Consider the following 27742-nt stretch of genomic DNA (forward strand, 5'->3'; position numbering starts at 1 on the left):
ATCGTCATGTCTTAAGGGTAGAGTAAAAAATAGAGACTAAATGTGTAAATGGATGTTGAGACTCAGTTCTCTGAGTTGGTGCATGTCAGTTTAGGCAAAGGTAGCCTTTTAAACCTCTAGGAATTCAGATTTGATTGGAACTCTCTTTTATACATTTATAGTTGGATTTGGCATTTAACAGAAATTAAATTTATTTAGCAAGTTGTTTAACTCAAACAACCATAACACAGTACATATGGTATACAAAGCTGCAGTCAGATTTGGCCAAATTGTTAGCTTGAATGTTGTCTTGCGCCCAAAAGTGCGTCGGCCCCCCCGGGCAAATCCCCGGTATGCCAGATAGCCTTGCTCGGTGTTATGAGTTGTGTTTAATTTGGTAACATTTTGTAGTGTGACAGATTTTACTATATGCATACTGTACAAAGTTAGAGGTGTGCTATTTGATATATTCCCCCCTCGTGCTTCTAGTGGGGACTGGGGAGACCTGAGTTCAACTTTCCCTCGCCCCCCTTCCCATCTCGTGCTTCTGAGTGGGAGACCTACCCAGCCCAGGCAGAAGTCTGCCTAGATCACAAACTAGAATAAAGGCCACTCACTCCCATTACAGCTCTCCTTTGCGAACATGCGCAACACGTTTCCCAGATAGCAGCAGGGTGAAAGAGAAGCTTTTTGCCTTGTCTGCCCAAAAGGTCATTTGTACAAGGTTCATGGCAGTAACATAATTCTCCATGCATAAAAACAACATTGGGATGCTGAAGGGAGAACTGACATCCACATCAACAGACAGGCCTCGCAGGGCACTTAGAAGTCGTCCTGCCGGAGTTGTGAGGGAGGGGGACACGGAGATCTCCACAGCCGCCAAGACTGTAATGACAGGTTCACAGTTCCGTCTCGAGGAAGAAGACCCGAAGGTGAAGGGTGTTGTTAGTCAATTGTGTGTATGTATGGGGGATTAGGGCATAAGAACCTTATGAACCTAATGCCCCTAGCCCAGCATCACTCCAACATGTACGCCCTAGGCTCTGACATTCATCTGTCTGGCCGCCTGAACCACGGCTATTTTTGTCCCCCTGCAGGTCCTTCTTTTTCCTGTTTGTCCTAAACACATTTATCACACCAGTCTTGATTCATAGCAGTTTCAGCAAGGTTTTTCACCCAGCGGTTTAAGTTTACCTGATGGTAAAACACAAAAAGGCTACAATCTGAATAATACAACATGATGCCAGTCAGTTGGCCCACAAGGGCAAAGGCAGTAAAAGATACTCTTGTACAAGAAGCGTGCCAGCATTTCCTTCCTCAGACATAAGAGACCGGATCTCACAGCTGAAAACAGATATGTCATGTAAGCCATTGGCTCTGGGTTGCCAGTGAAACATGTCAAAGTTAAACAACAGGTACAAACCAAAGCAAACACAAGTTTCAGTTAACTGGAGACTGTACTCCACATCAGTGCCGATGCCAGTGTGAAACAGAACCATCAGCACACATTGCTGGAAAAGATAAATACAGTCTGCTAACTTAGTCTATTCATGTTTATGTAAAACAGGGATTTGCATATACATATTGTACCAAGTGTGGTGAAAGCAATGCAAACAGAATGCCAATATACTAGTTGAATAATATATTAATTTAGCAGACACTTATCCAAAGCAACACACAGGGTCGATCTGAACCTGCAACCTCTTGACCTGCAGTCAAACGTTCTAGCTGTAGTTGCCCCCAGATGTTCTTCCTAATGCAAATGCTAACTGTCCTACAAGTACACGTGACACCTCAACAGTCAATATTTACAGTGGATGTCCATTGGAGTATTTTAGGGAGAAACAAAACAAACAGGCTTTTGGGATCTTTATAACCATCAGATTTATTCCAGCACAATTTGTGTTGTAAAATGGCCGTGTAGCTAGGAAGAAAAGGAGAAGTACAAAATGGACAATTACAGACAGTTCTAATACAATTTGTTTAAATTCCTAGTATTTCTTTCCTTCCTAAAACCATATCTAGGAAAATAATATTTTCCCTGCATTCTTTGAAGCGACAGTCCAAAAAACCCCAGATGTTTTACTTTGTCACTCTCACATTGAAGGGCAATCTCAAACGGCTGCTAGCCCAAACCATATTTATGGCCTGTTTTGAAACGGGCTCTTAGTCTCCCAAGCCAGCTAGCCCTCTCTGCATTTCATAACAGCCTCTTTCCCTCTATATTTAAAGGAATCCCTTCCAAAACGCACTCCAGTGAATTCTTCATTTACCGTAACCAGTACAGCTTGTCTTTAGTGTTTCACCTTACTACATGATACAATGTCATACATGATTAACGTTTAAAACAACTGGGAGCTGCATCATTGCAAGGACCCGTCTTAATTTCCCTTCAAAGTGAAAAGTGATTTCTTTAACAACGGCCCAGTTTTATTCTGTCCCCTTTGAACCGACCACAAGACTTTCCTTGATCCCCCCCCAGCCTGCTCCACTGACGTCTCAGGACCAGCTAGGGGGGACTATCCATGGTTAGAGATCCCCTGCCTCTCTGCAGCCCCTCAGCCCACAGGCGGCGGCGGGGTTGGTAGGAACTGGGCCTGCGAGTGTTAATGAGCAGAGACAGTACAGGAGCAGGGAGCCTGCACCAACACAATAACATCCAGGTCACACCAAAGAAACAGTGGAACACTGACAGAAGTGACGGCTGGAAACCTTGCCCTTTCTTCTCCATTTTCTTTTTCCACATTCATGATATTTCGAACTATATCAGAAATGGTAAGGACCAAATATGAGAGATAACTTTGCAGTCGTTCAAAACAATGAAATCTTCCTCAACTTTGTTTTGTACAAGATTAAACAATGACGTAAGGACAATATTTCAAGTAACTTAAAAACAAAATAAAATCTGACCACTAACAGTGATTTGCCGTCAACTCCATGTCAGAGCGTTATCACAGCAGTAATTATATATATATATAAAGAAAGAAAGGGGGGAGACAACCACACACTCACTCAGGCAGGTTATGCTGTAAATTTACAGTAATGACCCAAAATCAAAAACGTTGAATTCCGAGCATTAGGGTAGTTGTTTTTATAAAAAGATATAGTTTTTCTCCCATCGGGTCATTTTCTCACTTCATGATACTACGCTTATGGCTTAAACATTTGTAAAACTATGGAGTCCAATGAGGTGAATTCAGTTGCTCTGCCTTTCTTTCCCTGGCTCGCTGAGATTATCCTACATACAGAGACCCACGCTGGCTGTGTGTGTGTGCAGAGGTGGGCTTGTGCACACGTGCCTGTGTGTGTGTAATATTCATGAGAACCCAGGAGGTGAAGAGGGGTGTTTTGGATCACTGTTCCGGGAGTTCTTTCCACCCATGGAAATTTGGATCAGTGTTGCCGCTTGTGCCATCAGGGGTTCCGTCATCAGATATATCGGGATACTCTGGCCCTGCCTTTTCCCCCAAAATCCTGGCCTTCATCTCTGCAACCCCCCCCCCCCCCCATCCCATGTTTGTCTGTCATGGAAGCAGTCCTTCCCAGAGCCTGACCACCCCCTGCCCGGCCCAGCCAGCATCCCTGTAGACCCAGAAGGACCACTAGTGTAAACAAGATCCTTCGACCAGCCCAGAATACAGTCTGAGGCTCCGGAAACAGTAGCCTCAGATCAAGTATTGAGGGATAACACAGACAGCAACAACATTGAAGACAAATTAAAATGGCTGTTAGGGATTAAGGGGACAGGACCAAACACAAATAGACGAACAAGAAAAAAATAAAAAAATAAAGTACAAATTATAATAAAATACCAACTTCTACCGTTTGGGAATATTTCCCAGGGTGGGAGGGCAGTTATGGATCCTTAGTGCAATGAATGCCAGAGGAGGGCTAGGCTGTGTAGTTCCTCAACACATACAACTCCTCTCTGGGGGGGAGGGGGCTTGGAGGGTTTCAGCAGGCTTGGAGGGAGAAGTCCAATGAGGAAGGGTTCAACAGGGGCAGTAAGAGGGAGACATGATGCTGACACTCAGACATCTGCTTACACACGTACGAAACACAGTAAAACTACTAAACCAGGATACAGGAGAGTCCAGTCCAGAATGACCTCTTGGGGTAGTCCTGAGCCTCATTCTCAAATTGGAATTAAAAACCGATTTAATGTGTGTGTCTTATGAAAGTGTGTAAAGACGTGTAAACATTAAAATGTGTGTGTGTTCAAGTTCAAGTTCAAGTCTTTTATTTGTCAGGTGCACAGAGCAACACAAGGTTAGACTGGGCACTGAAATTCTTAAGACAAGACAACGCATGTGTGTGTGTGTGTGGGGTGATGCTGTATCTACTGTATCTTACCAAGTGTACTGTACCAGCATGCTGAGTTAGCAGAATGTGTAAACATGATTATGTTCATTTGCATGGTGCTGATCAACTGCGTCTGTGTGTACTCATGTATCCGGGATAGGGGAGAGAAAAGGGAACAAGGGGTAGTGGGTGCCTCTGCATTGTTTTGTTTGCTTCTTCCTCTTAAAAAAAAAAAAAAAAAAACAGTCCCTCCATTTTGCAAATGTACATTCATCCATCGTGGGAGAGGGAGGGGGAGAGGAGGGGTGTGTGGAGCAGAGGGTCTGCTGGGATTTTGCACCTCCCCTCGCCCTCCCTTCTCCAGTGCACTCAGAACAGACAGCAGTAGAAGTACTGGAGAACGCTGTACCACACGTAGCCCGAGGCAAAGGCCAGAGATTGGATGATGCACAGCCAAATGGGGTCAAGGGTCATCGCCCGGGAAACAGCCTCCTTCTGACCCTTGGGTGGCGGGAAGGCTCCTGTGGGTTTAGAGAGGCAGGTTGGTGTAGTTGGTCAGTAGGCTGGGTAGACAGTACTGTTCTGCAGGTGTGGATGCTACTAACCTGTTTCATAGAAGTGGGCTAGCAGATCCTCCTTCTCCACAAACCTCTGATACAACCAGTCTGTGAGGGGTTCTGTCTCCACAGGAACCTCCTTGATGGGGTACAACCTGAGAGAGAGACACAGAATAAGAAAGACATACAAAGAGAAAGAGGAGGTGGCACTAACGAAGTCTTACTCAGCCATGGTGAGCTTCATTGATTCCTTTTTGTTGTCCCACTCAGTCTATCGAGCAATGTAGTGTGTGTGTGTATGTGTTTTGTCTGTCTAGAATGCAAACGTGTGTGTGTGTTCCAGCCTCAGCTCTTTTAAGAGCTCACTAGGTGGCAAGCTGTGACAGGGGAGACAGTAGTGCTGAGGGGAGGTTGCCTGTGGGTGCATCCAGCCCCCTGACTCAAGGGTTCTGAAACAGCGCAAGTAATAAAAAAACAACAACAACAGCACAAACAACAAGAAATCCCTCTCTCTCAAGCCTGTTTAGGTGGAAAAACTAACACCTGGTAGTTAAATGCTGGTGTCAATATCTGTAATATGATTCCAGTTTACTGTTGCAGATTTTTCTACATGACAATGACTTGCACCCAAGTCATAGTAAGAAATGTAACTCTTTGATCAATCTCCCTTTTGGCTGACAATGTAATTTTGTGTGTGCTACTACTATTTTGGCCAGCAGATGTCCCTAATGGGCTGCTCTCTCAGACAGAGCTGTCTGGAATCACCTCCAGACAGGGTTGAGGTGACTGTCTCCTCCCTGGGAAAAATACCTTTCCATAGCGACATAGCCCCACTCCCTCAACAGCCTCTGCTATGAGCGGATAAAGGTTTGGTAAAGCAAGTTCATAAGACATTCAAGCAAGCTAAACTATGCTGCTATACTGTATTTATACTGGTACTCAAATAGCTATTACATGAACAGGACCTTAGGCTGACAACAAGAATGTGTGTTTGTGTGTGTGTGTGGGGGGGGGTGGTTGATAAGTGGTGACTTGCGTTGTGTGGAATGTACATGGCTGATGTGGTTCAGATATGGGAGGACTGCAGCACACGGTGGAACACGGTTGGTGGTGAGGGACGACTAACCGCCGTATACATCACTTCCTCTTTATCCCCCAATCATAGAAGTGGTCACAACCCGTGCACAGGAAAGACGAGAGAGAAGCTGTCTTTCACTTGAGTAGGAAAGAGATCATAAGCATTTCCTGTATGGTGCTGCCCAGAAATGTATCCTTCTTCTGTGGTTCTAAAGTAGTTTCAGCAAGGTCCTCCAATTCTAACTCCTCTTCTATCCGTCTGTCTGCCCCCCCCCCCCCCCCCCCCCCCCCCGCCCGTTCGTTCCTCATCTGCTACAGAGCAGTTGGTTTATGTTCTGTAGACTGCCTAGTCTGAGTGGTTTATGCTGGCTCGGCCTTGTCACTTGTGACCCGATACTGCCATTAGAGCCCTACACAGCCCTGACAGCAGAGCGGGAGCTATCAGGTCTCCTGCCTGTCACGGGACATCACAAACACCACTAGCGCCGCTGTGTTCACATTTAACTACCGTTCAGAACAGAGGTCCCGTTTTACCAAACTTGGACCAGGTAGGCTGACTGTAAAGGCCCTGTACAGCGTTATCCTTAGGGTCAAGAGAAAAGAGCCCTAATAACTGCCTGTTTTTACCACTTTTTTTTACCACTTTATCAACTACCACTCATGGGACTGGTAACAAGAAGCTCCTGGGTGTGATACTTGCTTGAGGCCTGTCGGTGTGTATCGATGCTCAAGCAGGGTCTATCTCCTGGGTCTTTCTGCGTGGAGTTAACATGTTCTGCCCGTGTGTTGCTCCTGGCAAAGAACCCAATAAAAAACAAAAAAAATGCTAAACAGATTGCTGTTGGACGCCCTAGTGTGCGTGTGTGTTCAGCCACTTCCTACATGCGTTGTGAGAGTTATAAAAGTTTCTTCTTAAATACCAGATGGGCTTCAAATGACCAAGACCCCTTCAGGCTTCAATTTTTTTTTCAAGTATCAAGTGTAGATAAAGGATTGTGCAAACTACACCTATAGCATATTGCTTCCCAAATCCAACAGGGCTGTACTCAACACCAATGCCAAACAAGCCGAGTTTGCTTAGCCATGAACCTGGGCCGGCTAGGAACGATTCTAAATGGCCTTTGACCTTATAGTGGATCTTTGAAATCTTACTATTTTATCTTTATTTTACTGTTTTTCAGCCCATCACACATTGTTGTTAAGCGGGTTGTCCTAGTCTGGTCTGGCCTGGGCATCCCCAGGGGCCAGGGGTAAACCGATAGGCCGGTAATCCTTGAGATGGAGGGAAGTGGAGATGGCTTGGACCGCTTAAGGGATGTTAGGGCCGTTTAGACCTCGGTTAGCAGGTGGCTGTCTGCGTTTTCCTCCTGTTAAAATATTCATTCAGGGGATTTTTACTGTTCCACCTCTCTGCAGTGAGAGAGCGGCTGAGATCCAAGACCTGATTTAATGACAAATCTGGGCTAAAATGACCAGTGGTGGTTCATGGAACATGCTGGTATGGGGGTATGTAGTAGCCTGACGTTGTCATACTCATAAATATAGTCAGAATATGAGTCTGATAACTCTCCGTTGGGCTGTGAGTATGGGGCGTTTCAACCGAACTTGTAAAACAAATGCCTCTTCGCTCAATTGGATAGACCTACAACCAATCAGAGCAACATAATATGTTGTTTGTTGAAAACAAATCCAACCCAAGCGCTCTTTGGTGACGTGGTTGATTACGTGGGCGAGGATAAGTTGGGCTAGCAGCCAGGCTAGGTATGTAGGCCAGTTCAATACAAATTTATTAAGTTCCCACAGCTGGTTTGGTGGGTGAATTTTTCCATGACTTTGAACCTCTTGTCACTTCAGTGGTCACACGTGGGGACAGGGATGAAACAGTGTTTGGAAGTGAAGTACGGGCTATGTGCTTGCTGCTACAACCCATTACGGTGTAATTTTTGTGCGATGCAGTACAGTGTAACCGGTTGCTGCATCTGTTACTGTGTGGAGCAGTAGTCCTGAACAGGGATAGAAATTAGCACCGGCCACCAGCCAAATGCGGGTGATTTTGTGTTGTGGCGGGTAAACTCGCTTCAGCTACCGGCCACCGTGGCGGGTAAATTATTACATGGCTGTTATTAATGCTGCAGAATGCCCCATTCACTTGAATGGTGCTTCCCAACGTTCTGTGGTCGTTATTTTTCGATAAAAGACCGTTGCTATGTATAACTGACCGCTGTCAAGAAAAGTGGCCTTTTTGCCTCGGATTCACGTTTGACGTAGCACTCCGAAAGTAGTCCGGTAACTTTTCAACCCCAGACTCCGTTGCTTAGCGACGTCAGCTGATTTGAAGCCAAAAGAATGTTCAACATCTATGGCAAAGTATTTCTCTGCTGATCAACACTACGAATGGTAACATATAAATTGTAAAAAGACACACTGTTTTAAGTTATTTTTTTGGCAAGTAGCCGTGTAATAACCGGGATAATGTATAGAACGCCATTGTCATTATAGGGAAAATAAGCCCCTTCAGAGCGAAGCTTCACTCCTCCGCTTCGCGTCGAGGTGCTGGAAAGTATCTCTGAAACTTCAGAATTTGATTCTCATTAGCAGGAGTAAATTGTACTGGGAGTACGGAGGATGGGTGGAGGAACGTTAGTTTGTTGTTTAATCTGCCCTGCTCATTTAATGAAATGTATATCAGTTTGTGGTTTGTGTATGTATAAGAAAGAAAGAGAAAGTGTCAGTGTTCCATTGAGACTTGAGATTAAATAAACTGCTTAAGTATTGTAGATCTTGTAGTATTAATTTTCACATGCAGTTAAACATTGTCGGTTAAAAACAAGAAAGTGGCTGGTGGACAAAAAATGTAATTTTCATCCCTGGTCCTGAACAATGGAGAGCTGGTAACCACAGTACTGGACAGCTGGTTACCACAGAACTGGAGCGCTGGTTACCATAGCAGAGTTTTGGAGGATGGTTCTGGCCACTCACTCCTTCTCTTCACCTTAACCTACTTGGCACAGGAGTGGCCTGCAAACTTGACACCCTGCTGTGCAGTGCCGGACCGACAGCTGGGTCCCTCCTGTTCCTCCTTTCAGCAGCTCTCCCATTCTTTCTCTCAGAAGCCCTCCCATTCCTCCTGTCAGCAGCCCTCCACCAGCTCTCCTGTCCACCAGCAGCCCTCCACCAACCCTCCCATTCCTCCTCTCAGCAGCCCTCCCATTCCTCCTCTCATCAGCCCTCCACCAACCCTTCCATTCCTCCTGTCAGCAGCCCTCCCATCTGTCAGCCCTTCACCAGCCTCCCCCCCCTAAGAATTGACTTAAAATCCTGCTGCTGGTTTATAAAGCACTGTATGGTTTATGGCCTAAATACATTTGTGATCTGCTGCTACCTTATGAACCATCCCTCAGGCCATCTGGGACTGGTCTACTTTTTGTTCCAAGAGTCAGAACTAAACATGGAGAAGCAGCTTTCAGTTTTTCTGCTCCACATATCTGGAACAAGGTCCCTGAAAGATGCAGGTCTGCTGAGACCAGATTGAAGACTTTACTGTTTGCTGTTGCGTTAAATTGAACCAGATTCAAGGATATCAATCAATTTCTGCATCTCACTCCTGCATTTTTATTTCTTAAATTGCACTGCAACTTTTATTCTATTTCTTGCTTTTTGAATGTTTTTAATGTTTTACTGAACGTTCTTAATTGTTTTTAAATCTCGTTTGATTTTGCATTATGTTTTGATGCTTTTAATGGTTTTATGTGAAGCACTTCGAATTACCTTGTTGTTGAAATGTGCTATACAAATAAACTTGCCTTGCCCTTCCTCCTCTCAGCAGCCCTCCACCAGCCCTCCCATTCCTCATGTCCACCAGCAGCCCTCAACCAGCACTCCCATTCCACCTCTCAGCAGTCCTCAACCAGACCTGCCTGCCAGGGCCTACTGAACAGTTGGAACATACGCTGTGAGAACAACGTCACAAATTGGGCTAACGCGATTAATAACACGGATAAGGGATAATGCCCGACAAGGTGTACATTTTCATAAAATAATGGACAATGCAGAGGCGTGAACCGTCAAGGACAGGTGAAACAACAGTGTACCAAAAGAAAGTTGTCAGAAACATCAACAAATCCAATATTGCCCATTTGGATCCATTTCTATTTAGTAAGAGCGTAATGGTTGTCACTGCGGTCTGTCGTCACCAGTTTGGACCACAGCTGCCCTTCCTGTCTCCAGCTGTGCAGTGTGTCTGGTTGCTAGGTGGAGGGTGGTGGTGCTGCTCTGGCTGCTGATGCACGTCCTACTCCCCTCAGACAAAAGGGCTGCCCTGCTCAACGGCCCTTTAAAGGGGCGATTGATTGCTGAACCGAATTTACCTTGTCACAGTTGAATAACGACAGTTCAGTGGATAAAATGGACATACAGTGAACCTCAAAGTCCATTGACACCTCTTTCCTATGTAATTTTCACATTTCTTCTTTAATTCTTGAAAAATCCCCCCGCTGTGACGTCCCAACGGGGCTCCACCTTTTTTGGCTCTGGTCTGTACCTTTGTCACGCCCCAAAATTTGCTGCGCGGTGCTCTATGTACTTCCACAGAATTACAAAGAACGTTTTTCTAGCATATTGAAAATGTACTACGGGAATAAATGCATAGTTCCAGACTGTACAGGGAATGCTGACACTTTTCAGAGTCTTCTTAAGGAACCAAACACTCAATGGGCTGTGTCATGTTTGTCTATATGTCTATATAAGAAGATCTGTGCAGTTTGACCCTCAATTACACATTTGCCCGAACCAACCAACGCTAGAGCTACGGTATAGACAAACATCAGCCATGCCCTTCGAGTCAATGTTAGCTACAATAGCTCATCTGCTTTTTATTAACGCTGATTTGCAAGGAATGCAAGACCAGCTAGATAGCGAAAACACCTAGACAGTAGGCATGTAAACTAGTTTATCTTGCTAACGAGCATAGGTAGAATGTGTGATGATTTAGTTTATTGGCAATGGGGCTAACGCGTTATTTCATGTTCCTGACTGTTTCATTCGAATAAATAACCCATGTTACATGTAAATCTACAATTCACAATGCATGTTTGTCCAGATCATTGTCAGGTTATTTTTCAGCAAGATTTCTAGAGCTAGCTAACTGAAGCCGAGTTGAATCACGATAGTTTCGTTGCTAAGCTTTAACTTTCTACCCACCTAAGTCAATCCAGTTTGCTTCGACAACAGAAGTGGATACAACTAACGTCATCATTTCAAATGATATCTAGTCAATCTGTTGAAACCAGTGTTGTGTAGACACAATAGATTTATTTGCAAGTTTTTATTTCAAGTCTCCACCTTCGGTGTTTGTGAGTGCTGTTGGCCGTGTTGCGTTTTTGCTCCACAGCTTGACTCGTTGAAAACCAAGCAATCAGCGCGCAGCTCTTCTAAATATGAATGAGCATACCATAAAAGGAGAAAAGCTAGTGTTTTTTCCCAGGAAAATTTCAGAGGATCTATTAGGGGGCATAGAACAGCACCCGGGCCATTTTCAGCCCAACCAATGTTACATACCCTATTCGGAGACCTTAAGGAACAGTGTGAAATACCCCCAAAAAACAGTCAATCACACCTTTAAGCTCCTGTCGGACCACGGCCAGCCAACGTTATAGCAACCCCTCAAAACACACAGACAAACACTTGGACGTGAGCCATTGATTGTCTGTTGTGACATGTCGCATCTCTAATGAGCAGACACGGAGCAAGACAGCAACAGCAAGTGAAGCATCTGGAGCAAAGGCTGTGCGAAGGCTGTCCTTGTTTCTATTGCGCTGTGGAAGACACACAGAGAGACCTTCTTACCCAAGATAACACAGATTCCATAAAAACAGACTGATTAAAGGCCTGAGAGCATAGATATATCAGGCTACCATAGGCACGGTATCACAAGAGGCTGAGTGTTTGGCATACTGATATCGTTACTACTAGATAAGAGATTAAGCTTCAACAGTCTCATGACTAAATGTACAGTGTGCTGCCGATGACTCGCTGTTATTAACAGCTATAACTATCTTTGCTTACTATCAAAGGGCATCTACAAAACTCCTGACAACCTCTTATCTTAAGTCAAACAGACAAAGAGTCCACTGGTTAATTACGTTCTTTAGTCTACAATCTGCTTCCTCTTTGGTCTACAATTTGTATAGTTCCAGTAAACTGTTTGGAATAGAACACCAGAACACACCCTGCCCTACCCTACTTAGCTGCACCCAACTCAATTCTACTCTACCTTACTCAACTCCACTTCCATTCCTACCCCACTTAAATGTAACTTACCTCAAATAAAAGTGTGAAAAACCAATGAAACTTCTAAACAATAAAAAGCTAACTCCATTCTATGGATCAAAACATCTCTCTCTTGAATATAATGCAATTTCCCTTTAGTAAAATGATAAAAGGGATTAAGGAAGATAACTTAATTCAAACTCACATTGGCCTACACCTGAGCATAAATAGCACTTCATGACATCCTTGTCAAAGACACAATCTCTTGGATGCCATTAGGGGTGGATACTACAGGTGTGATCATATCAATGTTAGATTTGCTTTTCAAAAAATACATATTTTATTCCCGTCCATCAACACACTGAAATAAAACAAACTCTCACTAGTAACCAGCCACAGTCAACATTACTTTCTTCCACACATCAAAAAAGCATTGTCCGGTGTGTGTGTGTGTGCCGGAGAAAGGCGGTGGGAGAGGGATCTGGAGGGATAGAGGGTTCAGGTAAAAGTGCATGGTGCTTTGTGTGGCTTGCTGTGAAACGCCTCTCATTAGCTGTCTGTTTCTATCCCAGATTAAGAGGACACAGAAGGCTGAGTGACCAGAGCCAGCAAGGGGAACAGCCAACACTACCCATACACAGACTATACTACAGAACACTGAACACACATCTGCAGCCTCCACCTAATCAGCAGACCAGATTAATCCTCTTGTTAACTGCACCTGGACTCATGTAGGCCTCTCTTGGCTAAGCTATGCCTCAGCCAGAGAATGTGTGAAACTCACATGACCGTACCTGTGTGTGTGGTGTCTCACTTTCAGTCTCTCAGTTTGGAGACCCTGTCACTCTGGGTGGGGGACAGCTATCATGTCCACAGCCCAGCTTAGAATCCCATAGGTGTGGCTTCTCCTGACTGACAAATTACGGCTCTAATGAGTCTTTAGCCTCCAGGGCAGCTCCTGGTCCCAGGCCTGGGATCCTTACGTCAACCCTGAACATGGGAGAGGAGAGCCTCACAGCCCCCCACAGCCCCTCAGGCATGAGCTACTGGGGGAGAGGGCTGTCCCTGTACTTCCCCGAGGCTCCACAACACTTAGGAAAACTAGAAAGAACCACCTCTCCGTCTTCTGCCTCCGCCAGCCAGTCAAGTGTCAGTTTACATCCTTGTCTTTCCAGACTCTTACAATACATATTATTGTAAGATTATTGTCCCTAACTATTTGGTTAGGGACATCCAAGAAAAGAGTTAGTCTTCCCTTAAATCCCATTAACAATCTTAGTCGTTCTTAACAGATGTTTGAGCAAAATTCTGTGTTAACTATAAGATGTATCATGTTGCTGTTAGTTGTTATCTAGATTGTGCTGTTTACAGTGGTATGCTAAAGCCATATGTTGTTTGTCTCCTGGATCTTTACATCTTGGAAAAGCCAATTAGCCTGCCAGTACAGTTTAGCCATTTTGTATTTAGCTAATTAAAGAAGAACTGCAGTCATGTACCTGACCATGTTAAAAGACATACATGTGTTCAATTTGGTCCAATACGCCTTTGTCCACTGCACTTCCTCTAATGACCTTCAGAGACTCAGAGCATTATTGGTGGCCAAGCCGCGAAGCGGCGAAGCCACATAAGTGATTCTACCTTTTCTTATTGGTGGCCAAGCCGCGAAGCGGCGAAGCCACATAAGTGATTCTACCTTTTCTTATTGGTGGCCAAGCCGCGAAGCGGCGAAGCCACATAAGTGATTCTACCTTTTCTTATTGGTGGCCAAGCCGCGAAGCGGCGAAGCCACATAAGTGATTCTACCTTTTCTTCTTATTATTATTATTACACTTCTTCTGTCATTGGAGTCTATGGCAGCCCCTAGAACCGTATGGTAAAAAGTTGTGAAATTTGGCACACTCATTAAGCACAGTCCCCTCTTTATATTCACCAAGTTTCATGTCTCCCATTGGAGCACTCTAGCGCCACCAACTGGTCAAAGTTGGACTTGTGTTTACACACGTAACTTTTGAACCGTATGACCTATTTTCAAAAATGAGGTACCGTTGGATTCCCTGGATCGAGACGAGTTCAACGCACACCATGGCGTCAATTTCCGGTTATATAGATTTTCTGCCATTTTGAATTTTGTGAAAAAACGTTTTTTTGCTTCTCCCTCAATTTTTGTCAAATCTTCCCCAGAATTGGCACACATCATCATCCGACCAACCCTCACAGAAGTTATCAAAGGATATTTGATTTTCAAAACCGTTTGTCCGGTACAGCCAATCAAAATTGGCAACAAAGCAACCAAACAGGAAGTTGGATCATATCTCAGCTAATCTTTAAGAAATCAACCCCAAACCTGGTGTGATGACTCGGAACCCTCTTCTGAGGCTGTCCAATGAATTTGGTGTCATGTCATTACTGGGCGTGGCCGCAGGAAGCAAAAATGTGTTTTGGCCAATAACTGTTGATTTGTTTGCCTTTATTAAGTGATTCCTTTGTTTCATGATATCTTGGGACGTCCCGTGTGTGACCCATCATCATTTGTGATAATAGCCGAATTGATGCGGCCGCCATTTTGAATTCATTGAAAAATGTTTTTTCTCTACTCCTCCTACACATGTTGTCCAATCTTCACCAAATTTCGCAGAGATTATCTTCAGACCAAGCTTCACAAAGGCCATCACATGATTGTTTGATTTTCACAACCGTTTGACCGGTACAGGCAATCAAAATGTGCAATTAAGCCATCAAACAGGAAGTTGGGTCGTATCTCAGCCAATCTTTGATGGATTCACACCAAACTTGCCGCATGCACTCGGAACCCTGTTCTGAGGATTTCTAAAGTGTTTTATGGGTCATTTGACTGCTTGGCCACCACATCGCTGCTTGCAGCTATATTTATTATTATTATTACACATCTTCTGTCATTGGAGTCTATGGCAGCCCCTAGAACCGTATGGTAAAAAGTTGTGAAATTTGGCACACTCATTAAGCACAGTCCCCTCTTTATATTCACCAAGTTTCATGTCTCCCATTGGAGCACTCTAGCGCCACCAACTGGTCAAAGTTGGACTTGTGTTTACACACGTAACTTTTGAACCGTATGACCGATATTCAAAAATGAGGTACCGTTGGATTCCCTGGATCGAGACGAGTTCAACGCAATTTCCGGTTATATAGATTTTCTGCCATTTTGAATTTTAAGGAAACACGTTTTTTCGCTTCAACTACTTCTATTTTTGTCAAATCTTCCCCAAAATTGGCACACATTATCATCAGACCAACCCTCACAGAAGTTATCAAAGGATATTTGATTTTCAAAACCGTTTGTCCGGTACAGCCAATCAAAATTGGCAACAAAGCAACCAAACATGAAGTTGGATCATATCTCAGCTAATCTTTAAGAAATCAACCCCAAACCTGGTGTAATGACTCGGAACCCTCTTCTGAGGCTGTCCAATTAATTTGGTGTCATGTCATTACTGGGCGTGGCCGCAGGAAGCAAAAATGTGTTTTGGCCAATAACTGTTGATTTGTTTGCCTTTATTAAGTGATTCCTTTGTTTCATGATATCTTGGGACGTCCCGTGTGTGACCCATCATCATTTGTGATAATAGCCGAATTGATGCGGCCGCCATTTAGAATTCATTGAAAAATGTTTTTTCTCTACTCCTCCTACACATGTTGTCCAATCTTCACCAAATTTCGCAGAGATTATCTTCAGACCAAGCCTCACAAAGGCCATCACATGATTGTTTGATTTTCACAACCGTTTGCCCGGTACAGGCAATCAAAATGTGCACTTAAGCCAGCAAACAGGAAGTTGGGTCGTATCTCAGCAAATCTTTGATGGATTCACACCAAACTTGCTGCATGCACTCGGAACCCTGTTCTGAGGATTTCTAAAGTGTTTTATGGGTCATTTGACTGCTTGGCCACCACATTGCTGCTTGCAGCTATATTTTCTTAAGTGTTTATCCAAACATTAACACCAATTACATAATCTTGGGTGACTACTATTTATTCGATATTATTTATAGTAATTAGCAATTTTCTAGCATTTCAATTAACAATTTATCGTTTTTCATTTTCACCACAAAATACTAACCAGTTCATCCTTGAGTCCAAACTTCTGCAAACTTTGAAGAAATTCCCTTTAAGGCTGACGTAAATAAATCCTAAATTAAGCTAGCTCGTTGCAATGTGGCTACCTGTTTTTTGTTTAAAATGCTGCCAACATAACATGAATGATGGCGCAGACAATGGCAGCCGCGGTAGCTCGGTGTGCTCTGTTTTGTCTTGTTTTGTCTGTTAATTCAGTGTTCTGCCAAGATTTCCGGGGTTCTCTTACAAGAGAAGCACTTCTTAACATCAGGACTACAACTACTGTGGATTTATTTCCCACTTTTCTGCTTCCAGCAGCAGATTTAGTGGGAATTATAGTCAAAGCCACTCTCGGCTTTGTTCTAGCAGCGAAGAATCGTAGGAGAGGTAAACGGGCCGGTGCTTTGGTGCGACTTCGTCGGCGCGGAGTGTGCACAGCGTTACCGGGGATATTTCTCTCCAACGTTCGTTCACTGAGCAACAAACTGGACGAACTTCAGCTACTGGTATGGAAAGACAGAGACTTTCGTTCATCTTCCGTTTTGTGCTTTACGGAAACATGGCTGAGTGAAATGATCCCAGACTCTGCACTACAGCTAGCAGGTTTCAAACTGCTGAGAGCGGATCGTGACTCCTTCCTTTCTGGCAAAACGAAAGGAGGTGGTATTTGTTTTTTTATTAACAGTGGCTGGTGTGAAGATGTGACAGTGATTCTGCAGCATTGTTCTCCTGATCTGGATTTTTTTTAAATAAACTGTAAACCTTTTTACTCGCCACGTGAGTTTGCTCCATTCATACTGGTCGGCGTCTACATGCCCCCTCAGGCTAGCGCCAACGAGGCTCAACGTGTACTCGCAAACCAGATATTGTGCGTGGAGCATGAAAATCCAGATTCCTTGGTTATTGTGCTAGGCGACTTTAACAAAGGCAATCTCACTCAAGAACTCCCCAAATACAGACAATTCATCAAATGCCCTACCAGAGAAGAGAACATTTTGGATCACTGCTACTCTACTATCAGTAAAGCATACCATGCGGTTCCCCCGAGCAGCACTGGGTCACTCAGACCACGCCATGGTCCACCTGAATCCTGCATACAGGCAGAAGCTTAAGCGCTGTAAGCCTGCTGTGAGGACATCGAAACAGTGGACTAGTGAGGCTATGGAGGAACTGCGGGCGTGCTTGGACTGTACTGACAGGGACATGTTCATGACTGCTACCAATAGTCTGGATGAGCTCACGGAGGCTGTGACATCATCCATCAGCTTCTGTGAGGACTTCTGTATACCAACACGCACCAAGGTGAGCTACAACAACAACAAACCCTGGTTTACAGCTAAACTCAGAAGGCTGAGGCTGGACAAAGAGGCAGCGTTTAGGAGTGGGGACAAGGACAGATTCAAGGAGTCAAAGAACAGGTTTAGCAAGGCGGTGAGAGAGGCTAAACGACTGTACGCGCAGAGACTGGAACACCAATTCTCTGCTAACGACTCTGCTTCTGTCTGGAGAGGCCTCAGGCAGATCACCAACTTTAAGTCCAGAGCCCCCCACTCCACTAACGACTCCTGTCTGGCCAACGAACTGAATGAGTTCTACTGTAGATTTGAAAGACATTTGGAAAGTCCTGAACAACCCCTTTCCACCCGTGAGCCCCCCCCCCCCCCTTCCCCCATCTACAGTGACGACCCTCTCCATTCAGGAGAGAGAAGTGAACAAACTGTTCAAGAGACAGAACCCCCTTAAAGCAGCTGGGCCGGACTGTCTCTCCAGCCACCCTCAAGAACAGCGCTGACCAGCTGTCTCCGGTGTTTACCTACATCTTCAACACCTCCCTGGAGACATGCCATGTGCCAGCCTGTCTCAAGTCCTCCACCATCATCCCTGTGCCCAAAAAGCCCAGGCCAACTGCACATAATGACTACAGACCCGTCGCCCTGACCTCTGTGGTAATTAAGTCTTTTGAGCGCCTGGTGCTGGCACACCTAAAATCCATCACAGACCCTCTACTGGACCCCCTGCAGTTTGCCTACAGAGCCAACAGGTATGTGGACGATGCAGTTAACATGGCCCTCCACTTCACCCTACAGCACCTGGACTCCCCAGCATCCTACGCCAGAATCCTGTTTGTGGACTTCAGCTCTGCCTTTAATACCATCATCCCCGCTCTGCTTCAGGACAAGCTCTCCCAGCTGAACGTGCCTGATTACACCTGCAGGTGGATAACAGACTTCCTGTCTGACAGGAAGCAGTGCGTTAAGCTGGGAACACAAGTCTCTGATTCCCGGTCCATCAGCACTGGATCTCCCCAGGGCTGCGTCCTTTCTCCTCTGCTCTTCTCCCTGTACACCAACAGCTGCACCTCCAGTCATCCGTCCGTCAAACTCCTGAAGTTTGCGGACGACACCACCCTCATTGGGCTCATCTCTGGTGGAGACGAGTCTCATTATAGGTGGGAAGCGGACAACCTGGTGACCTGGTGCAGCCAAAACAACCTAGAGCTCAATGCTCTCAAGACAGGAGATGGTTGTGGACTTCAGGAAGAACACAGCCCCACTCACCCCCATCACCCTGTGTGACTCCCTAGTCAACACTGTGGAGTCTTTCCGCTTCTTGGGCGCTATCCTCTCCTAGGACCTCAAGTGGGAACTGAACATCAGCTCCCTCACCAAGAAAGCACAACAGAGGATGTACTTCCTGCGGCAGCTGAAAAAATTCAACCTGCCAAAGTCGATAATGGTGCACTTCTACACAGCCATCATTGAGTCCATCCTCACCTCCTCCATCACCATCTGGTACGCTGCTGCCACTGCCAAGGACAAGAGCAGGCTGCAGCGTATCATCCGCTCTGCGGAGAAAGGGATTGGCTGCAATCTGCCTTCCCTCGAGGACCTGCACACCTCGAGGACCCTGAGGCGAGCAAAGAAGATTGTGGCCGACTCCTCCCACCCTGGACACTCCCTGTTTCAGTCACTCCCCTCCGGCAGAAGGCTGCGGTCCATCAGGACCAAAACCTCACGCCACACAAACAGTTTCTTCCCTTCTGCTGTTGGCCTCCTTAACAAGGCCAAGAGTTCACACTGACTTTAATTACTTCATGTCTTAAAACAATTGCATTTGCACTACTCACAATTCGTGTAATATTTGTATTTTATATTGTATTTTATACTGTAAATTGGCAACTTATATTTTATTTTATGGCAACTTATATTCTACTTTATTGTATATTTTAAATTGTATTCCACTTAGTATTGCTAGTTAATGTATCCTTAGTATAGTTAGACCATATATCTAAATTTAAGATTCCTATATGTTTATTGTATGCACCTTCCTGCCAAAGCAAATTCCTTGTCTGTGCAAACCTTCATGGCGAATAAATCCCTTTCTGATTCTGAAGAACATACCCCAGAAGATGGGTCAGGTATGGCGCCATCATTGTTCAAAGTAAAAAATACCATACTTTATGATGTTTGTTTTAATAGTTCTTGTTTTAATCGTTCTAACAGTGTGTGCACGAAAAAGAGAGAAATAAAGTAAGTGCAAGGAAAAGAAGTAAAGAGAAAATAAGAAAGAGCGGAGGGAGCGGATGAGAGAGACAGGGATTAGAACCTCAATCCTGGTCTACCAGCAGTAGTCAGTCATTGATGGATCCTCTGTCCTCTGCCTGAATGCTCACCACTGCTGTCCTTATCTCCTTCATTACAGGAGCGTCATATTGACACAGTATCTTAACAACTGTAATGTGTGTGTCAAGGTGTGAGATGGGAAATTCCTATGACCAACATGCTATATGTTGGTCACTTAGATGATGCTAAGGAAGGTTTAAAGTTCTCTCAGTACAAGTAAAATAAATAATCCCAATTTATTTAATGCTATGGAGAGGTATGGAATGGAAATTATAGTATGTGTGCCGCAGATGATTTCAATCTACAGTGTGTAGAATTAAGGAAAAAATCATTGTGAAATTAATTTGGGAATACGCCTGTAACATAACAAAATGTGGAAAAAGTGAAGCGCTGTGAATACTTTCCAGATGAAAGTATTCACAGCGTTTCACTTTTTCCACAAATTCAATTACATTTCACAATAATCTTTTCCTTAATTTTACACACAAAAACAAAATGAAAAAAGTTAGTTTCATATTTTTTATAGATTTGCTAAAATTAAGAACAAAAATATAACATGTACATAAGTATTCACAGCCTTTGCTCAATACTTTGTTGGTGCTTCTGTACCCTACCTAGATCTGTTCCTCGATAAAAATCCTGTCTCGGAGGTCTACAGACAATTCCTTGAACCTTTTGCCTTGGTTTGTGCTCTGACATACACTGTCAACTGTGGGACCTCATGTAGACAAGTGTGTGCCTTTCCAAATCAAGTCCAATCAACTGAATTTACCACAAGTGGATTCCAATCCAGTTGTACAAATTCCTCAAGGATGATCAGTGGAAACAGGATGCACCTGAGCTACATTTTTGAGTGTCATGGCAAATACTGTGAATACTACATGTACATGTGATAAAAAAAAAATATATCTATATATATATATATATATCTATATCTATATCTATATATACTATATATATATATATATTATATATATATATATATATATATATATATATATATATATATATATATATATATATATATATATATATATATATATATATATATATATCTATATATAATATATATAATATATATATAAATATGTTTTTATTTGAAAGACAATATATAATAAATAAAAACAAATGATCATCATTGCGGGGTATTGTGTGTAGAATTTTGAGGAAAACATTTATTTAATCCATTTTGGAATATCGCTCTAACATAATGATGTGGAAAAAGTTAAGCGATGTGAATACTTTCCAGATGCACTGTAATGTCATTAAAGACCTGCGCCTAGGAGTCCTGATATGATCCCACCACAATTACAATGAACAGAAAATGATAGAAACTGAGTGGAGAGAGAAAAAGCAAGAGAGAATGGAATATGAGCTAACAAGAACACAGAGCACAACACAAGCCACCCTTCTTACAAGATTCAACTTCAAACCAAAATCCAAAGCACCCAAAGAGAATGGGTGTGTGCGTGTTTGTGTACTGTATTTTTCGGTAAATAAGCCACATTTTCTATAAGCCGCATACCACCAGAATGGAGGTTTTGTGTTTGTTAATCAGAGTATAGGCCGCACTGACCTATAGGCCACACTTTAAACGGGAACAACGGTACCGTAGCGCCGGCTAGCGTTGAGCGGAAACAATGCCCACAACTATTTATTTACCCAGAAATCAATTTCCTTTTGGACAGCTTGGATAGCCATCTAACTAGACAACATTCCTAATCAGGCTGAACATTCAAATTATCTAAACTACAGAAAAGGCTACTTTGGACTCCTTCACTGTTTCTCCGGTGCACTGTGGATTTGTCCGGGCAGCAAAGTTACCAGCAACGAGCCAGGCTAGCAAGGAAAGCTAGCCTTTTTCACCCTGAGATTTCCCTACCGCGGTACGGAGCCATGAGTCAGGAAAGTAACATGAGGATAGCCTTAGTTTGCTAGCTTAGAAACTGCCTTCCAGTCTGCCAGAGCGGCTTCAAGGTTATCCGTCATAATTCTGCAGCATTTGATAGTTAACCAGTAGATCTTGCGGGACTGCACCAGACTACATCAAGTCTCTCCTCCAGCCTTACACACCCACCCATCACCTACGGTCTTCCTCAGACAACTGCCTGGTGGTCCCACCGCTCAAGAGTGCCCGGTCCCAACACAAGCTCTTCTCCTGTCTGGCCCCCCAATGGTGGAATCAACTCCCCACCTCCATCAGAGACACTGACCGTCTCCCCACCTTCAAGAAAAGGCTCAAGACGCACTTGTTCCAGGAGTACAACGGTACTTAGGAATGATTTGCTGGACCTGATGTTAGTTTCCTCCAGGATCACAAATGACTTGAGAGACTTGTTGCTCTGGTTGGTTAGTTGTAACTGATTAGAAATTATTGTACTCACTATGAAATATTTTATTGCTGCTTGGTTTTCTACAGGTACACTCTTGCACTTTGAGGTTCAAGTTGTTTAATTGTAACTTGTTTAACTACATGCTATTGTGGTTCTGGCCTTTGGCACTTATTTGGTTTTTCACAATGTACACTTCATGTTTTGGTCTCGTTGTTATGATCAGTGACCTATGCACTTTTGTAAAGCTCTCTCTTGGAAGTCGCTTTGGATAAAAGCGTCTGCAAATGAATAAATCTAAGTGATCTACTAGCCATTTGCTTACTTTAGCAAGTCACTGTATTTCCAAGCCCTAATATTGTATCTGAGATGACACAGTAAATAATTATTCTTTCAAGTAATGAGCCCCCGTTCAAGTGTTGAGCATAAAATTAGCTGCACGGTCTGTAAAGATCTTGGGACAAAGCCACATTTTTTTTCTAAAACCGGGCTATAAGCCGCCTCAAAATATAAGCCTTACCACCACAAGAAAACTGTAAAATTGGGGTACAAGCCGCGGCTTTATTTCCGAAAAATACGGTATGTGTGTGTGGACTCTCCGTACCTGTAGTGCACATGCGTGACTGTGGGAGGCCTGTAGCCAAAGATCCAGGTCTGGATGTCCATGGGCCTGGCTTTGGGGTAGGCTATAGTCACATCCACCACCCACTGTAGGCCTCTGGGTTTACTACCTGCAGAGACAGGGACAGGTGGAGGGATAGAGACAAAGAGAGAGCGAGAGAGAGAACGGGAAGGATAGAGAACGATGAGTTAGGAGGGCGAGATCAGGACTTGAACATGTTGGAGAGTGCAAGGAAATCAGTGGGGGGGGGGGCTGTGTAGGGGAGACGGATGCCAATTGTGCGGATGTGTTAGTATGTGATCCGGAATAACCTTAAGACTGTGACTGAGAGGAAGACAGGGTACGGGAGGACCATCAGATGGTTTGTCTGGCAATTCAACACACACACACGCTGTAACATGGCACCATCATACATCATCAATGTTAGTGGATCACACTGGTGGAAGGGCCCAGGTGATTAGGTGAGGATAAAGGTCATCACTCCTACCTGTCCTTTAATCCCTGGAATAAGGTCCCAATCCAGATGTGGCCTGAGTGTGTGTGCTGTCTGAAGTATAAGAGAGGAGTATACGCCTTGTTGTTGCCTTGCATGTCTTTAAATTTAAAGACACCAGGGGCCCATTCCATAAAGGCCGCTCAAAAAAGCTAGACTCAAAGTCCTAAACCAGACTTGAATAAGTTTAATTAGTCAAGCGGGGCTTAAGCGGTTCCATAAAGGCCAATTTCAGATCCGAAGTCCTACTAATTCAAGTCAGATTCACGTAGTCAAGCTAATTGCGCGTGCACCCTATTTTTTAACAGCCCGAGAGGTAAAACGTAGATCATACAATCCACCACGGCAAAAGCAATGCACACGGCCACGTGACTTCTTCCAGAAAGAACGTTCCCTTTAAATCGTGTACAATGACAGCTCCCTCATCCACCGCTTCAATCAAAGTAAAATGACACGCCATGATTGACGTTGTGAACGATAGGCTACGTAGGTTGAGGACCTTTTTAGACCTTTGTTGATTAAAAAATACCCTGTAAACTAATCTTAATTGACTTTTTTGACATTGTTTAAAATAAATAGCCTACTATTAATTAAAACATTATCCAATAGCCTAACTTTTTAACATGGGTTTTGTGTCGGGGACATGGAGGGCGGATTTAGGTTTGTTTTGCAATTGTAGGCTACTGTTAACAATTATATTGCTATGATAATTATACTCTGATCATTTAGATTGAGATATAGGCCTATGCCTGATGCCTAAACATTTGAAATCACAAACTAACATCCATACATTTAACGGCTATGGTGCGTAGCCTATCAAAGTATATTTCATCATTGTTTAATGCATTAGGCTGAATGTTGTAGCCTTTGTAGGCTATTTACGTCGAATTTCTATCAATGTTGAACATATTGAACTGATGAGAATAAGAAAATGAGAATATACGTGGTAAATCATCGTCTTCCCGTTGGGTCAGTGTTACAGGAACGTCTGGTTAAGCACCAAGGCACGCTAAGCCTGACAGTTAGTCTGACCCTGACCAGACTAGTTTTGCAGCCTAAGTTGCTATAGTAACCAAGTTCAAACTACGTTGAGCTAGCTTTATGGAACCGAATGAACTTGAAATGAGTCCGACCAACTGACATAAGTCTGGCTTATTCGGTAAACTCGCTTTATGGAACAGGCCCCAGATGGAGCATGTAGAGAAACAGCTACAGAGTGAGATACAGATACACCTTTTCCACCGACGCTTTTTGGGCGCTGGTTCGGAGGTGCTTAATCTCGAACAAGTTATTTCTCCTGACAGCCTGAGAACCGGCTCCAAACCAGGGAAAGTGGTTTGCAAGGAGCACCACTTAGAATAACCACTTGGGGCGGGGTTACCGTGACCAGCAAGACAAACAGAATCCTTTGACCGCCATTGCTCTAAGTTTTTACAATTCATATTTCAGCTAAACGGTACTTGTGAATCAGCATCTGAATTAAAATGTTACGAGAAGTTGGCAGTGTAGTTGCTGATAATGTGCTTATTTTATTGATGAAACTGGTCATTTCTAAATTTGCTCCAACTTTTCGATAACCAAGCTAGCATCGAAGTGCAGACCCTAGTTGCTGCATTTTATCATACTTAATCCTATAACATGAGTGAAATGACAAACACAAATGTTATGAGCTATTGAGCCTATATTTAACACAAATGTAATACACAAGCACTAAACAGCAAAAGTTTATAAAAAAATATCTCGACCTCGCGGTCTTAAGATTGATAAACAGCCTTTAGACGGGCTCTGCTTTGTGTTTGGCACTGCTGCGCTAGCGTTGCTGGGAAAGATGAGACGTATACAGTGACGTATATGGCTCAATGGCTCTGTGGTGGCTCTCTAGCTCGTGGAAAAGCAAACAGTTTCTTAGAAGGCTCTCAAATTGAACCAGCTCCGAACCGGCTCTAGCACCAGCCCCGAACTAGCTCGCCGTTCACGTTGGTGGAAAGGGGGTCAGAGAGAAACAGAGAGAGGGAGAGATACAGAGAATGTGTGAGAGATACAGAGGGAGATATACAGAGAGATGAGAGGAGCGATAGAAAAAGAGAGAGGGAGAAAGACAAATAGAGGGAGAGAGATAAGGGGGCGTGTGAGAGGGGAAAGGATTTGGAGCTCACATAGGTCTTTGACTGTGATTCTCTTTACTTGGAAGCGTCTGCCGCTTTATAAATTATGCTGAAATCTGATTTGGCAAAATAACAGGCTATGTCCGTGGCTCGCCCTTTGATCAACCAGACAGACAAGATGCATGTGTGCGCACGAACACTGTACCCAAAGCCACGAGCGCATATGCTCTCCTTTTCTAATTATCACACAGGGTTTTTCCTGGGTCAAAATTGGTCTTCGGTGATCAAAAAAAACAACAACAAAAAAACCTTCCTGTGTCACCTTATTAGCAGACATCTATGTATTTTTTTATTTTGTATACCATTTCATAAATAATGGAGGTTATGCTTGAGGAAATCGTTTTGCTTCCACTTTAGATTAAAATAGATAGGCTAATAGATTGACAATAGTCAGGGCTGGACTGGGACAAAAAAATCGGCCCTGGCATTTTTGGCCTAGGCAGCCCACACCCACCGTAATTGGTCACACGCATTCCCTGCAGACAGTCCTCTTAAAATATGCGTGCATTCTATGATATGAGTTGCCTATTGTTCTGTGTTCATGTGATAGTTTGGGATCCTTCAACAGGGGTCTCAAGACTTCTGTTGATCTTGCACTTATATAATTAATTCAGAGTTATGATTTGTATATTTATGGTATTTTTATTATTATTGATATTTGATACTGTATTGCCATTATTGTTATTATTACTATTTTGCCTATATTCTTCCCCTTCAGGAATTCATTCTGTATTATTCATGTTATAGAATTTTTGCAGTTACAACGTAAGGCGCACATTACACACACACACACACACACACAGCCTCCCTCCCTTCCTGAGAGTCCCCCTTAATTGGCCTACTCCTTACCACGTCGTCAACTACTCTTTCTTAAATGTTTTCCTCACTCGCTCCCATGGCCCTATGGTCACGGTCAGTATGTTGTTTCTGCTTCTCTGAGCCAGCCACCTCTCCTCCTTCCTCTACAGGTAATGCTAATGTTGAAGCAGCTAAAGCTGCCCCCCCCCACCCAAACATCTTCGAAATGTTGGCACATTTTGTGACATTCGCCTGTAGATCTTTTTCTCCAATGACTTTTCTGCGCCTTCCTTGTGTTTCTCAATTTTTGCGATGCTAAACTTAACGATGCTAAACCAGCATACGCATTAGCCAACAGCTCGTGTCTCAGGGCCTGCCGTCCGTCCGTCCGTCATCTGCCGCTTGTCCGGGGATCGGGTCGCGGGGGCAGCGATCTAAAGCAGGGAGGCCCAGACTTCCCTCCCCCCGGCCACTTCCGCCAGCTCTTCCTGGGGGACCCCGAGGCATTCCCAGGCCAGCCGAGAGACATAGTCCCTCCAGCGTGTCCTGGGTCTTCCCCGGGGCCTCTTCCCAGTGGGACGTGCCCGGAACACCTCACCAGGGAGGCGTCCAGGAGGCATCCTAATCAGATGCCCGAGCCACCTCAGCTGGCTCCTCTCGACGCGGAGGAGCAGCGGTTCTACTCTGAGCCCCTCCCGGATGACCGAGCTTCTCACCCTATCTCTAAGGGAGAGCCCGGACACCCTGCGGAGAAAGCTCATTTCGGCCGCTTGTATTCGCGATCTCGTTCTTTTGGTCACTACCCATAGTTCGTGACCATAGGTGAGGGTAGGAACGTAGATCGACTGGTAAATAGAGAGCTTCGCCTTTCGACTCAGCTCCTTCTTCACCACGACGGACCGATGCAGAGCCCGCATCACTGCAGACGCCGCACCGATCCGCCTGTCGACCTCGCGCTCCATTCGTCCCTCACTCGTGAACAAGACCCCGAGATACTTGAACTCCTCCGCTTGGTTCAGGATCTCCTCCCCGACCCGGAGATGGCACTCCACCCTTTTCCGGTCGATTACCAGGGCCTCAGATTTGGAGGTGCTGATTCGCATCCCAGCCGCTTCACATTCGGTTGCGAACCGCTCCAGTGAGAGCTGAAGGTCACGGCCCGATGAAGCCAACAGGACCACATCATCCGCAAAAAGCAGCGACCCGATCCTGAGGTCACCAAACCGGACCCCCTCAACACCCTGGCTGCGCCTAGAAATTCTGTCCATATAGGTAATGAACAGAATCGGTGACATAGGGCAGCCCTGGCGGAGTCCAACCCTCACCGGAAACAAGTTCGACTTACTACCGGCAATGCGGACCAAACTCTGGCACCGGTCGTACAGGGACCGGACAGCCCCGATCAGGAAATCCGGTACCCCGTACTCTCGGAGCACC

General features: G+C 44.5%; 1 protein-coding gene across 4 annotated transcripts in view; it reads right to left on the reverse strand.

The window, feature by feature from the left end:
* Positions 1-2695: 2695 nt before the first annotated feature.
* The window catches only part of lpgat1 (lysophosphatidylglycerol acyltransferase 1), a 54454-nt gene continuing 29407 nt past the window's right edge, over positions 2696-27742 (reverse strand). For all 4 annotated transcript variants that reach the window (XM_047015375.1, XM_047015372.1, XM_047015373.1 and 1 more), the window contains 3 exons: positions 22832-22958; positions 4887-4993; positions 2696-4802 (listed from right to left, as the gene is read on the reverse strand). In XM_047015375.1, the coding sequence (XP_046871331.1) occupies positions 4651-4802; positions 4887-4993; positions 22832-22958 (386 nt within the window). In that variant the 3' untranslated portion in view covers positions 2696-4650. The remainder of the gene's footprint in view (positions 4803-4886; positions 4994-22831; positions 22959-27742) is intronic.

Source organism: Hypomesus transpacificus, unplaced genomic scaffold (assembly GCF_021917145.1).
Source record: "Hypomesus transpacificus isolate Combined female unplaced genomic scaffold, fHypTra1 scaffold_30, whole genome shotgun sequence".
In the NCBI taxonomy this organism is placed as follows: Eukaryota; Metazoa; Chordata; class Actinopteri; order Osmeriformes; family Osmeridae; genus Hypomesus; species Hypomesus transpacificus.